Source organism: Cynocephalus volans, chromosome 5 (assembly GCF_027409185.1).
Source record: "Cynocephalus volans isolate mCynVol1 chromosome 5, mCynVol1.pri, whole genome shotgun sequence".
Lineage (NCBI taxonomy): Eukaryota > Metazoa > Chordata > Mammalia > Dermoptera > Cynocephalidae > Cynocephalus > Cynocephalus volans.
In genome coordinates, this window is record NC_084464.1 from 52,628,938 (window position 1) to 52,643,133 (window position 14,196).

The 14,196-nt window shown below is 46.0% G+C and overlaps 1 protein-coding gene across 1 annotated transcript; it reads right to left on the minus strand.

Annotated features, from left to right (window-relative positions):
* Window positions 1-3,105: 3,105 nt before the first annotated feature.
* LOC134379228 (triggering receptor expressed on myeloid cells 1-like) lies at window positions 3,106-12,482 on the minus strand. The gene is made up of 4 exons (XM_063098425.1): window positions 12,423-12,482; window positions 8,430-8,786; window positions 6,922-7,108; window positions 3,106-3,407 (listed from the first exon to the last, which is right to left on the minus strand). The coding sequence occupies exons 1-4, from the start codon at window positions 12,469-12,471 to the stop codon at window positions 3,302-3,304; spliced, it is 699 nt and encodes a 232-aa protein (XP_062954495.1). The 5' UTR covers window positions 12,472-12,482; the 3' UTR covers window positions 3,106-3,301.
* Window positions 12,483-14,196: the final 1,714 nt, after the last annotated feature.

Genomic DNA, 14,196 nt, shown 5'->3' on the forward strand with positions numbered 1-14,196 from the left:
CCGTTTTACTCCCTGGATTCACGTTTCTAGATTAAAACCAGACACCCGGAACCTCGTCCCCACCGGCGTCCAGGATATCTCAGAAGAGTCCTGAGGCTCCCCTCCATCTACTCCTTCTCCCTCTTATTCTTGTACTCCAGACCCATCTAATCCCCTGAAATTGTGATTTTCCCGCATTCCTGCCCTTCCTCTCCTCAACCACAAGGATGCTCCCTTCTAGTATTCTTAACACTTTTAATATCCTCCTCCTCTTTCTCTTTATACTTCCTCAAAGTTCCTCTTCTTCTCTGTCTTACGTATGGAGATTTAAGGTGAGAGAGTCATACATACACACACAAAAAAAACACCAAAGTAACCCATTTGGCCGCTACTGCGGACTGCTCCATCAAAGGTTGCTCCGAGGCTGTCACTATCACTCTTTCCAATTCCAAGTTAGTTAAACAAGCCAACCACCCTTACCTGTGCTTCCTCTTTGATCAGACCCGCGATTACTGCCACTGGTGGCCTGACACCTATGGCGGCTGTCCGTATTGGTCATGTAAGATCCACTGGGGGTTAGGGTATATGGGACAGCCTACCGGTAGGAGACTTTTTCACTGTGACGGCAAACGACAGTGTTCTTTAACCATCCAGGATCCATGGGAGAGCCGATGGGCTACCAGGGTCCTTGCTTCTGTTTACTGTAATGGCTATGCTTCACACCCCTGCGGAACTTTTGAAATATCCCGTGAGTATGTTCCTCTTCATGACCCTATATCTCTTGTCTCTACAGACATAAAACATCATGAACAGAACATCATATCCTCTTTAGAAAATGCCCCGGGATCCCCTATATATACTTGGTTACAGATCATCTCCGATACCCTGTCCTTTTTAAACCAGACTGTTCCATCCATTTCCCCCGGAAATTGCTTTTTGTGCGCCTCCTTGGCTCGCCCCCTGCTTGCCGCTGTCCCAGTCAACAACACCGACTCACTCCTTCGTCCAAACCCTTCCCAGGCCCCACTGCCCTCTTCACCCCTACCCAATGTTCCTTTGTGGGAGCCTGAGGACGGCAACCACACCCTCCTCCCTAGAACATGCCTTTGTGGCCCCACTATTTCCAAATCTTTCAATGACCCCTTTTGCAAATACAGTCTTAACCTCACAAATAACACTCATGCATCGCCTGGAACCTTTTTTTGGTGCAATGGAACTCTTATCACCACTTTCCTCCCCAAAATAACTTCTCCTTGCCTTCTCGTAACTGTTGTTCCCCAGCTCACCCTATACACCAGTTCAGAAATGTTTCACCTTCTTAATCCCACAGACTGACAGAAAAGAGCGGCTTTCCTCCCTATCTTGGTTGGTATGTCTTTAACCATTTCTGTCGCCAGTGCCGGCCTCTCAGGAGGAGCCCTGGGCCACTCTCTGTGGGCTGTCAAAGATATTAAATCCAGGTTAGAAAGGGCCCTCACATCCATGGCAGAATCTCTAACCTCCCTACAAAAACAAATAACTTCTTTGGCCCAAGTGACCCTCCAGAACAGGAGAGCCCTTGATCTGCTCACAGCGGAAAAATGTGGCACCTGCCTCTTCCTAAGAGAAGAATGTTGTTATTATATTAACGAATCGGGTGTGGTAGAAAATAACATCATTAAACTCACTGAATTAGCTACCAGCCTGCGTGCCCCACCCGACTCCAGCCCATTCTCCTCTCTAATGTCCAACCCTCTCCTAACCTGGGTTTGGCCCATGCTCGGCCCCGTCTCTGTAATCCTTCTGGTATGCCTTTTTTTACCTTGTATACTCAAGTTTTTACAAACCCAAGTGGGCAAAATTTCTAACCAGACTTTTAACCAGCTTTTACTTAGAAACTACCAACTCCTAGCTAGTGATGAACGCTCCGCCTCTTCTCAGAAACTCCTCACCACATGCTGATGAAACATACAGGACGCAATGGATGCCTTCCTAGATGCCCTTTCCTCCGATGCCTGGCTACTACACCCAGTTTTTACACATCAGGAGTGGACTCAACAGATTATCGACTTATGGCTGCATGGAACTTTCATCCATTTCACCCCCCACAAGGTTCTTTTATATTCCACCATATTATGGGGTCTCCTGACCATATTCCTCCCAGACACTCCAACCCCTTCCCAAACGACGCCCCCTACCAGCAGGAAGTAGCCAGAGAGAAAAAGGACGTTGCCCCTATTCTAACAAAAAGGGAGGAATATTAGGTCCTATGAGAACCCTTATTCAGCCGCGCCCCATCATGGCGCTGGCTACCCTTCTCGTCTGCCTTTTTCCTTCCCGCCGGCGCCACAATACCTTCCTGCCAGCGCGAATCGCGCGCCAATCAGCATGGGCTCCCTGTTCCTGGCCCCTTAACAACATAATCCATCCAATCCCCAAACGCCCCGTGTCCTCAGCAAACCTATCAGCTCTCTTCTAACCCTATAAAAGCAGGTGTGCCACTGAATAAAAAAAACTTCTCCGGCGAGCTGCCTTGCATTTCTGTCTCATCCTTTAACTGGTGCTGAATTTTATTCCTTTCACGTTCTTTAGTTTTTGTTTCTGCCAGTAAGTGGTGATTCATTACTCGCGTGGCCTCGCTCTAGTCATGTGCATCTCTGCCTTCAGGGGTTATTTTCAGGGTCCAGAGATAAGATGTACACAGCATGTTTCATATTGTCTATCAGTCTTATCCTGTGGATCACTTCCCATCCTACCAAAATTTTCCCAGGACAGGACATTCATTTGAACTTAGTCTCTCTTTCCCAACTATGCAGTTCTCACGGTGGCCTCTTGACTTCTCCTCATTCCATGCCTTTCAACACCCTGTTCTGGGAGTGTTGGAAAGGGCCACAGATGAAGGGAGAAACCCAAGTGTCTGACTCTAGAGAGAGGATGGCCCCAGTGGCTGGCAGAGCAGGATGTTTTGTAAGTGAGAACTCTGTCCAGGTCAGGCCATCATTTTATGGTCCAGGGCGAGGACAAGGGGCAGAAATATCAGTTGTGCTGACTGTGCCTCATGGTCCCCACAGGAGAGTGACAGTGAAAAGCATTGGACTCTGTCTTTATTTCATGTAAACATTGAGCCCCTGGTGAAAAGAAAGGCCAGGGCAAAGCCTACAACCCAGGTTACTGAAAGGAGGGGAGTAGTCAGGGCCAGGAGGGTGAGCTCCTGAGCCTTAGAAACAACTGTGATGACACTCAATTCATGCCATGTCATTCCCTCCCCCCACACTCCTCTCCCAACACAACTGCCAGATGGACGTGGCTGGAGGTCAGAGGTCATTCTCACGAGTCCATGGGTCTAGGCTCCAATTGACCTCTGCATGACAGCAAACAGGACAGTGAAGACCAGGCTCTTAGTGAGGAGACAACAGGCCACAGGAACGACAATGCTGAACACAGGGATCCTGGGGAAAGAGAGGAGATTAAATGCTGCTGCAGACAATGATGACCCACACTTGAGTCTTCATGAAATTCCTTCATGTCCCCATCTCATCTGCGTAGGTCCTTCCAGCACCTTTCCCATGCAGTCTGGCCATGTGCATTTTAGTTTGTCCCAATTCCTAAAACTACTGATTAGAAATATGTTTAGTAGAGAGTGCAGGGCCCATGTCCAGTAGAGCACCAGGATGCCTCATGTTCTTCCAACCCTCTTGGCAGAGCAGCAGGCAGAGTGGGCACCTGGGGCCAGGACACCTGGTCCCTATTCACAGCATGATGGCCTACTTCCTGAGATAGTCACCTCAACTGTTTTGGATCCAACCCTAGTGAAAATCCCATCATGAATTTTATAGATTTTTAGCAAAATGCTTCTCAAAGTCCAAATAACATCAATAGAAATCATAAGAAATAGAAATGAGTGAAGGCACTCGGCCTGTTGCACCAGCAGATGTGCAGGTAGATGGGAACACAGGTGCTCTGCACCATGACACGCAGGGATAGAAAGAGAGGCAGGAGCAGTGGAGCACACAGAAGGCCAGATACGGAGGAGCTATTGTCATGTGAGAATTCAGCATCTAAGGAAACCGGCAGCCAGTAGGTGAGGCAAGGATTGCTTCCTAAACAGTCTTGCGGTATCTGGATAGCAATATGAAGAAAAAATACATGTATCTACAGTTTATACTATGAGGCAAAATAAACTCTCCCCCCCACCATCACCATGGAGTAAAGAGTTAAAGAAAATGGAAAATGAAACAAAACAAGAAACACTCAAAAGTCACCAGGAAATAGAATCAAGCACAATTAAGGAATAAAGCAAATGAATAATTTAATAATGAACACACTTGCCTATAAAAAATTTAAAACTGAATGCACAAGCTAGTAAGAGGGTAATAACGTAAATGTGGTGGAAAGTGGCAAACTTCACTGAAATCCCACTCCCAGCCTCTGGCCCTGAGCTGTATCCAAGGGGACTACATTTCCAAGGCTGTCTGGTCAAGCTCAGTAACTGTGGTGCTGGCAGGGGAGAGGGGAGGAAGGGGGCAGTGGGGCAGGAAATCCTGTGTCTCTTGCACCCCTAGTGGTTGCAGCAGCACCCTCCACAGTGCCAGCTCTGCCCTGGCTCCAGCCCTCCTGCCTGAAGATCCCCGCTTCTGGGCCCTGCTAATGCCACCTCTTCTGCAAGCCTCTCCTGCAAGCACTCGGCCTCATCGCCTCAGAGCCTGTTACCATTGTCATGCACCCAGTTCAAGAGGCAGGGGTGCATCCACTCCCCACGGACGAACACCTGCATCTCTTTCAGGGGCTGCACCCACTGAGGTGCCTGGGAATTCATGTGCCCCAGGTATTGGCTAGAGCTTCCCCTAACCAATGACTGAGAATGTGGGAGTACAAATACTCCAGCTCTCCTGTCCCTAACAGGGACAGCTCTGGGTGGGACCGACAGGTCCCCAGAGCCCCCTTGCAGGACTGAGCCAAAGTCACCCCAAAGAAGCTGGGCTTCCTTCCCTTTCCAGTCCTACCTCCCTAATGGGTTTGCCAGGCATCAGTTCCTGCAACATTCTAACAAGACTGTTTTCCTATGTCTGCTTCTGGGGAACCCACCCTGAGACAGGGTGATAGTGGCTTCCTCCACAGTGCCTTACCACCCCCAGGTTGGGGTTTCAGCTCTTCTATCACCTGAGCAAACAACTCTCTGTATTAAATTCCTTTTTTTTTTTTTTTCCAAACAGCTGGAGTGGCTTCTGTTTTCCTGACTAGACTCTGAATGGCAGAAGAGTTTATTTTATTTAATAAATAAAATTAACAGATGAAAGAGGTACAGCCTCTAGTAGGAATGTGGACAAAGATTTTGTATTCTCAGTTTATGTATTGGAAAATGAAAGTAAAGAACAAAGAAAAACGTTGTCTCTCACTCAATCATTCATTTCATTGATTCCACAAAGATTAATGAGCACCTACTATATACCAGGCACTTAGGCTGGTATTGGTGAAATAATGTAAGGGGAAAAGAGGCTCTGCCTCTACCGGCAGGGAGCAGGAGTCCACATTAACAGAGAAATTAAAGCAGGTACCTCTTTGCATCTATTTAAGCAGAAATGTTTTTAAAACTCAATTCGTGTTGGCAAGCCTACACTGATACTGCTTCACTTATACACATGGATCACACTGCAAACGGTTTCCAATCTTTTGGAATACCATTTGTGTATGCTATATATACACAGAATGATATAAATGTTCAAATTCCCTTATGGGAAGGCCGGCCCATGGCTCACTGGCTGAGCGTGGTGCTGACAACACCAAGCCAAGAGTTAAGATCCCCTTACCAGTCATCTTTAAAAAAAAAAAAAAAAAATCCCTTATGGAAATTTTGTTTGAATAAAGAACTAAAAAAAAAAAAAAAAAGACATCTGCAAGAGTACATTCATCTCAGAGTTCTCAATACTATAAAAAATGAAAACAATATCAATGGCTAAGAACAGGCACATATTATATAAGTTATCGCTTTTCCAAATGATAGAAAACCATCAGTAATTGCAGTCATTGAAATTGTAATTATGAAGACTAAGTAGCAACATCAAAGAATAATGTTAACAGGAAAAATAATGAAAATGTTTATTATTAGAATTACTACTATGTTTAAAAATATATAAACATGAATAAAGACTAGAAAAAATATGGAGAAAAAAGTCAGGTTAGATTAGTGAGAATATGGAAGAATATTTCTTTCCCTGTTAATTCAATATTTAATGATAGACACATTCCAAGATGAATTAACATTTAATAATAACTGCAAAGAGAGTGTGCATGCCAAGTTAGTGATTCTAAACTTTGCCTGAACATTAGAAATCTCCTGAAGATTCTATACAATATTCTGAGATTGGCTCCACCTGCAGAAATTCTGATTCTATTGGTCTGCGATAGGGCACATGCATCAGTATTAAAAACAGACAAAGCAAAGCAAAAACAAATACTACAGGGAATCATAACATGTAGGTACTGCTGAGAGCTATTGGGCTAGGTGATCTTCCAGCTCCAGTCTACTAGCTTCCCTGCTGTATTGACAAGGACACTGAAGCCAGAGAGGGCTCCTGACTTGCTCAAATCACACAAACAGTCTGGCTGACACTGGGATCCAGGGTCCTTCACTCAGAGTGCTTTTTCCACTACACCATCAGGCCCCCAGAGTTGGCTGAGGTCCATTGGAATTTGGCAAAGATGTTATTTCCCTCTCCTTACAACTCTGGTGTGCAAGGAAACAAGGAAGGCGAACTGGGGAGAATGGCAGCCTCGCTGACAGCCTTCTGCTCACTCTATCACCACCTCCTTCCTCTCCTGGGAATTTCTACCCAGACTGGGGTGACTAGTTTGCTTCCACCCCACCCTTTCTTATCCCTCACTCGCCACATCCTCTTAGCACATAGACTGGGGAACAAAGAGCTCAGGGTCCAAACCAGGAGCCCAGAGGCTTGGAAACCATACCTGAAGACATCTACAACATTTGTAACATCTCTGGGGCCAGGAGATGAAATGACAGCAGTTGACATGGGTGAGGTTTTGGTAATGAGGCTGGGTTTGGTATAGAGCTTGCTCGTGGTCGTGATGGTGGTGGTAATCTGAGCCAAATTCTGGGTAGAACTCTCATCGGAGGCAGGAGTATCTGAATGATCTGCAAGAAGACAGATTGGATTGATGGATGGGCAGATGGATAGGATAGATGGATGATGAACTGGGAGAATAGGTGGGTATATAGATGGTTGGATGGATGGATAAATAGGTGGATGAGTGGATGGATGGATAGGTGGTAGGGTAAATGGAGCTGAGGAAGGAAAAGAACACGGCTATTTAAGAAGAGAGATTTTCTTTTGCTAAAACCAAAGAAATAGTATGGTGTCAGCCTGGGTCAGAGTCAGGAGGAAGGAAAAAAGGAAAGAAGGAAGGAGGGAGGAAGGAATAGAGAGAGGGAGGAAGGAGGGAAGAAGGAAGGAAGGCTGTGCTGTTGGAAAGGCATTTGCCTACTATTCTTCTCCAATCCACATGCCACCCCTTCTCCAAGAATAATTCCCTCATTACCTTACGTCACTCACTTCACCTTTCATTCACTTGTACCTGCAGCATACTGCTTTACAAGTTATCTTTTATTAATACACTGCATACGTACCTTGTCTTTCTTAGGCTTACAGTTCCTCTTCTACTAGGAACTTGAACCTGACTCCCTTTCCTCTGCCTTCCTTAGTTCATCCGACCAACATCTGCTGAGGGCTTACTATGTGCCGGAAACTACATTAGTTGCTGATGATACAGAGTGCAGCAACACACAGGCTCTTCCCTCAAGGAGCTCAGAGATTAACAGGGGAGACAGACAGGTAAACTGGCTTCTACTATTCAATGAGATAGTGTTGTCTACAAGAGGGACACAAAGTGAACTCTGGCCCCCCAAATGGGAGCCATGAACGGCAGCATCACATCACCTGGGAAGCTAATTAGAAATACAGACTGTTGGGATCCACCTAGACCTATTGAGTCAGAGTCTGCATTTGAAATAAGATCCCCAGATGGTTTGTTCCCACAGTAAGGTCTGAGATGCACAGCTTTAGAAGCGTACAGGAGGGCTACCAAATGCATCCTCACAAGAGAAGAATGGATCACAGAAGGTTTCCCAAGGACGTGACTTCTAAGTGGAGACCTGAAGAATGAGACTAAATTACCCCAAATCTACCACTCACTTTTTACTGTATATCACTTCCTACAACAGCACCCCAAATTAGGCTCTGCTACCCAAGGGGAATCCCACTCAGAGAAGCTCCTACTTACAATTGGACCAAATGCCTCTCAAGGACCGCACATTACATACAAGGTGCTTCTGGGAGAGGGACAGGCTGCTGAGAATCCTGAGCCACAGCTCTGCTGGTTCTACCCCCGTCCTCACGTGGCCTGCCTCTCCCCACCCTCTACTCTCCCAGCCACCCACCCACCTGCAGGTCACTCACTCTTGGTCACCACCAGGCGGACTGGATGGAACAGGATTTCAGGTTCCCTGGGAGGATGGTAGATCACACAATGATATAGTCCCGAGTCCTCCACTTGGAGGTTGGTCATTGTGACATGTAGTACGGACTCTGTGGGTACATCTTTTAGCATGTACTTCCCCACTTGGACTTGACTGGGCTTCCCTGAAGTCTCCTCTGTGTGTACCAGTGTCCGGATCTCCCCTCCCTCCGTCAGCCTCTGCCAAGCCTTCTTGCTGTGCATATATTTTCCGTTATTGAAGGGACAGATCAAGGTCAGGGTCTGCCCCTCTGCTAGGACATACTTTTCCTCCATTGATTCAGCTGTCTTGTGGAGTTCTGTAAGCAAGGAATCAGAGTTAGGCATTGTGAGGAACAGAGGAAACAGTATTCCTCTCTTTGGAGAGGAAACAGTATTCCTCTCTTTGGAGAGGAAACAGTATTCCTCTCTTTGGAGAGGAAACAGTATTCCTCTCTTTGGAGAGGAAACAGTATTCCTCTCTTTGGAGAGGAAACAGTATTCCTCTCTTTGGAGAGGAAACAGTTTTCCTCTCCAGTTTTTCTTGAACAACAATTCATTTTTCAGATGAAGTCCTCAAGGCCTCCAGAGGAGATGCAACTTTCCCTGCAAGCCAGTACTAGACCTCAGATCTTTTCCACTGTGAAGTAGTTTTTTTACTACAAGAGCTACACTGCATATAGTCAACAAAAATCAAGTTTGATAAATAATCACTTTGAGAGGAAGAAATTGCCTGACAAGACAGAACATGGGTTGTTGTGCTAAGACTGTGAGTGGCTGGGGCACGATAGGAGGGAAAGATTGAAGAGAGGGCTGTGCTGGGTGAAGAGTGGATGCAAAGAATGATTCTAGCAGAGAGTGACTCCCCAGGACAGCTCCAGGAACTTCCTCTAAGTTAGGGTAAAGAGGTGAGTTCAAGACACCATTGAACCAACAGTGAGGAAGCCGTCTGGAGGGAGTGGTAGACACTGGTATCTGGCTGTGCGGCATGTGTCTCCCTTCCTTGGGCAGCAGAGCACCTCTTTCTTGGGGGAGCCATCCTGTGTGGCTCTCCTGGTGGGACTGCCCCCATTCTCAAGGACAGAAATACAACAGAGGCTTAGCCGAAGTACCTCATCACCCTGGTCACACTGCTTGGTTTCAGAATGGACACATGGCTGGGGCTGGACCAATAGAATCCTCCCTGAGACTGCTGTTGCCATTAAGAAAAATCCTCTTTATTGCCAGAGTTCATAGGTCAGTGGCCTGTGAAACTTCAGTTGCTATCTTTCCACCATGTGGAAATAGGCTGCCTGAGAATGAAGTCGAACAGAGGCAGAGAGAGAGAGAGAGAGAGAGAGAGGGAGGGGGGGAGGGAGAAAGAGATGGAAGGAGAGAGGGGGAGAGAAAGAGAGACAGAGATCTGACGATGTTACCTGAGTCATGGACTCAGCTGTGCTCCAAACCGGCAGCCCTGGTACTCCCCAGTTACCTGGGCCAAGAAATCCCCCCTCCTATTTTTGTTGTCAAGGAGTTGCAGGAGTGGTTCTCCACTGAGGGCTATTTTAGTCCCCCTGGGGACACTGGCCAATATCTGGAGACATTTTTGGTTGTTTTAACCAGGGTGGTGGTGGGAGCTACTGGCATCTAGTGGGTAGAAGCCAGGGGTGCTGCTACGCGACCTAACTGTGCACAGAACAACCCCACAGCAAAGAATTGTCCCACCTAAATTGTCAATAGTGCCAAGTTTGAGAACCCTGGATTACAGGGACAATAGTTTCAATCATACTCTTGGAGGTTGAAACAGGTTAACCACCTAGAATTGGGAATGATCTTCTGGTCCAATCCAGGAAAGGCTTGCTGAGGGGAGACCACGCAGAGTGGATGTGAGAAGATCCAGGCCTGTGTTTAGCGGGACACGTGGGGCTCTCTGTGTTTACTGAGGGACTACAGTTTATCCACTCAGGCCTGGGATACCAAACAATAGGCCGGACAGTAGTGCTAGGCCAAACTGTGGGTCACTGCACTACCTACAACTACCATTGCTGTTATTAACACTACTACTGCACACACGCACTTTGATCCATGGGTGGTAGCTCTGGGAGGCCCCAGTGAAAAATGCTGCCCCTTTGGTAGAGCCCCACATGTGCACGCCAGGATGGGCCAATAGCTCCCACAGGCCCAGACTCCCTCAGTCTGACCTTGGGATGATCCAACTCAGGAACTCTTGAAGATTTTGAAGGTGAAACCTGGCTGGCAGGCCAATTCTTCTGGGACCAGACTTCGGTTCCTAAGAAATCCTTGCAAACGGGCTTCCTGCCTCTCCAAGAGACAGGTGAGCAGAGGCTGGGGGTCGTCCTAAGCCAGGTTTGGTTACCTCATTTGTCACCTCCAACCAGACCATGGCTGAGAGCCTTTTCTATGCTGGGCACTGTGCTGGGTTCTGTGAGAGATACATGGGTTCTGCCCTTAAGTTGCCACCATCGAAGCTCTAACCTCTTAAATTAATGTTACAGATAAATCTTATTTGACAGCTCTCGAGGGAAGGTGGGAGTTGCAGGTGACCAAGTCTGTTTACAACTTGCCTTTCTCTTAGGAAAGGAGACAGTAAGAGACAAATGCTGAAGTGCTGAATGTGCACCATTATAACAAATTGATTAAAAAGGATAACACATACCATCTATTGAGCACTATGTGCTAAGTGCTTTAAAGACTGTCTTATTCTTTATAAATTAACAGGTTGACACTGTTATTCTTTCCATTTTATAGATAAGAAAACCAAGGCACAGAAAGGCTAAGAGATTTGCCCAAGGTCTCACAGTAGTAAGTGGTGGAGTCATGATTCAAACCCACGGAGTCTGATTCCAGAGTCAGCTCTAAACCACTAGCTACACTGTCCCACACAGCTGTCTGACAGCCCAAGCATGCATAGGCATCTAGCTGGAAGGAGCTTTTAGGCTAACTCCTAACCTACCCCCATAGGGCACAATGAAATATATACCGCTGGTTTTCCTCTCACACCAGTGCACAACCTTCAACCGGCCATTCTGAAGGAACCGTCTCTCGGTTCTTCTTCAGAAAAACACGAATAAAACACAAGGTAATGCACTGGCCCGTGAGAATGTAACTCCCACCTGCCCACCTGGATTATCACGCCAGCTCCAAAGAGACCCAAAGCAATATTTGTGTGCAGGCTCTGCAAGGCTATTGTCCTTGACCTTGCTCAAGTAGTGGTCCCAGGGAAACACCCTCTCCCTGATCTTCAATGTCTTCCCAAGGCAAGCCTTGCTTCAAACTCATGTTGACACTTTTCCTCTCTTATTCATATTAGGAGATTAAGGGGAGGAGCAATTAAAGCCCCAAGTGCATCCATTTTAGTACAGCTATGAGCTGTGAAGATTAAAAGAGGAGAAAAGGACCGGGGCCTGCTCCGCTGAGCCTGGCAACAGTGCCTCCAACCCCAGCATGCATCAGAGAGCTGGAATTAGAACCGCCATGAAAATGGTACCACGCCTCTTCTTTCATATCTGTGTCCTCACAGTAGCATTGTTGCTGCCCATAGTAGACCCCTGGGAAGTATCTGCTGAATGAATTATGTCTTTTGGGTTTAAAAGACTGCCAACATCAATGGCGGCATGATGTAATATAAGAAAAAAATTTCAACATCAAATAAAATTATTTTACATCATGCCACATTTAGATTTACTCTGTCATTATATTCATCCAGGGCTTCCCATATCTCTGACAACATCGAGATGCAGAGACATCTTGCTTCCCTAATTCACACCTTTTCTTTCTGTTCTCAGACCCATTACGTTCTTCTGATTCTGCTAAGTCTGGGTAGAGCAGCCCGGTCTGGCACAAGCATCAGTTGGCCCTATCTCGGATGGTTGTGTGCTCTGGAGCTTCAAAAGTAAAGGGCTCCCCGAGGTCCTGGACCAGAGGCCTCACCTGCTCACACCTCCTCCTTGCCTTACCTGAGACAAAGAGCGTCCACAGCAGCCCCCAGAGCCTGGCCTTCCTCATCCCTTCTGTGCACCGACTCCAGCTGCAAGCACGGGCTCCTGGGACAGCTGCAGGGTGGCTCTGACCTAAAGATTCTAGAAAGTTGCACAACAGGATATGAAGCCACTGCCAGGAGGTGCTACATCTGATGCTCTGTTTCCTCACTGATTTCTCTGGCTCCAGACGTCAACACAGGAGTCCAGAGACCAGGGCTCAAGTCTCAGCTAAGCTTCTCTGAACCACAGTTTCCTCTTCTCTGGGAATAATGATAATTAGCTAGCAAGAATGATATTTTAGTGTAAATGAAAGTAAGGTGTTAATATTAGAAGGGGAATTGAGGCTCTCGACCCTGCTCTCCCGACGCTCTTTCTCCATTCTCATCCAGTGAAGTGTATAAAGAGAGTCAGGAGCACGGAGGGATAGGTTGGGATAATCATACCTCACTTTCAAGGTTTTTGTGAGATTAAACAAGGTCCCTATGTAACATACTTAGGACGGTAACTACCATACGTGTTATTTCGGCATCTGTACCCACTCACTCTGCCCCGTCTCTCTTGGCTTTTGCTGACTTGGGCCCCTCCTTTCCTTCACCAGGACGGCCATGCCCTGCTCTTATCTTGGCATTGTCACAGATGTGGTTGGGGGCTAATGGGGTATAGGAGACCCCAGAAATGATTTGAGAGGACACTGCCACTATTAGACAAGAATAGACTTACATAAAAAAGGAAACAGCATTAGGGACAGTGAAGAAGGGAAGAAAAATCCAGCAGGTTTCATACTAGAAACCATAAAAGGCTGATTTGACAGTGTGAAAATCAAATCAGTAATGGAGGGGATTCACTTCAAAAATATTCCCAAATATGAAATGAATAAAGACATTTTGAAGAGCTCAGAAATGTATGGGAGGACAAATTACAGAAATCCAACCTACAAATAAGAGATCTTAAAGTGTAAAATGGAAAATGGATCATAAACAAGGATAAAAATGTGTATTTAAAAAAGCACTTTCCAGATCTGAAAAGAAATCTAAAACTGGAGGTTGAGAAAGTTCACCATGGGCATGGAAAACATTCATGAAATGAGATCAAGACTAAGAAGCTCCCAGGTGAAATTTTAAAAAATATAAATAGAAAGACTAAAAATGACTCGGTTCCTTCAAAGGAATTAAATTGAGCAGAGCTCAGGTTTCTTCTCTGAGTAACAAATGCCAAGAGACAGCAGGATGATGTGTGAAGAGCACTAAGACTCTGACATTTTAGACTCAAACTGATTGCTATTGAAGTATGAAAACAACTAGAAGGTACTGTCATGTCTTTAAAACAAATAAAACAAACAGCAATAAAAAACTTCTAAATTAACTTTAACTTTTTAAACTAAAACGATTTAATGTAGCAATTTACAGAATATAGAAGATAATAAAGAAATTTAAATCATGTCATTATGCCCGAAAAAGATCATTGTAATTAAGATTTTACTAAAGTTGCTCCTATTCTTCGTTTTATAAATAATGTCAGAAAGCAGGCTTTGAACTGTGCTGGGACTGAAATCTGCCTGCCCCACCCTTTGTTGTACTCATATGTCCCCCAAAAAGGAAAGTGTACAGCGAAGTTTTGAAATTTTCTGACTCAGGAGCCTACGTGATTTCCATGGTGATGAGTCAGACTAACACAGTTTATTCAAGTGAACAGATCCCCTTCTTACAACAAACATACGTATGCCACCCTTAAATGATGTCTATTCCAAACG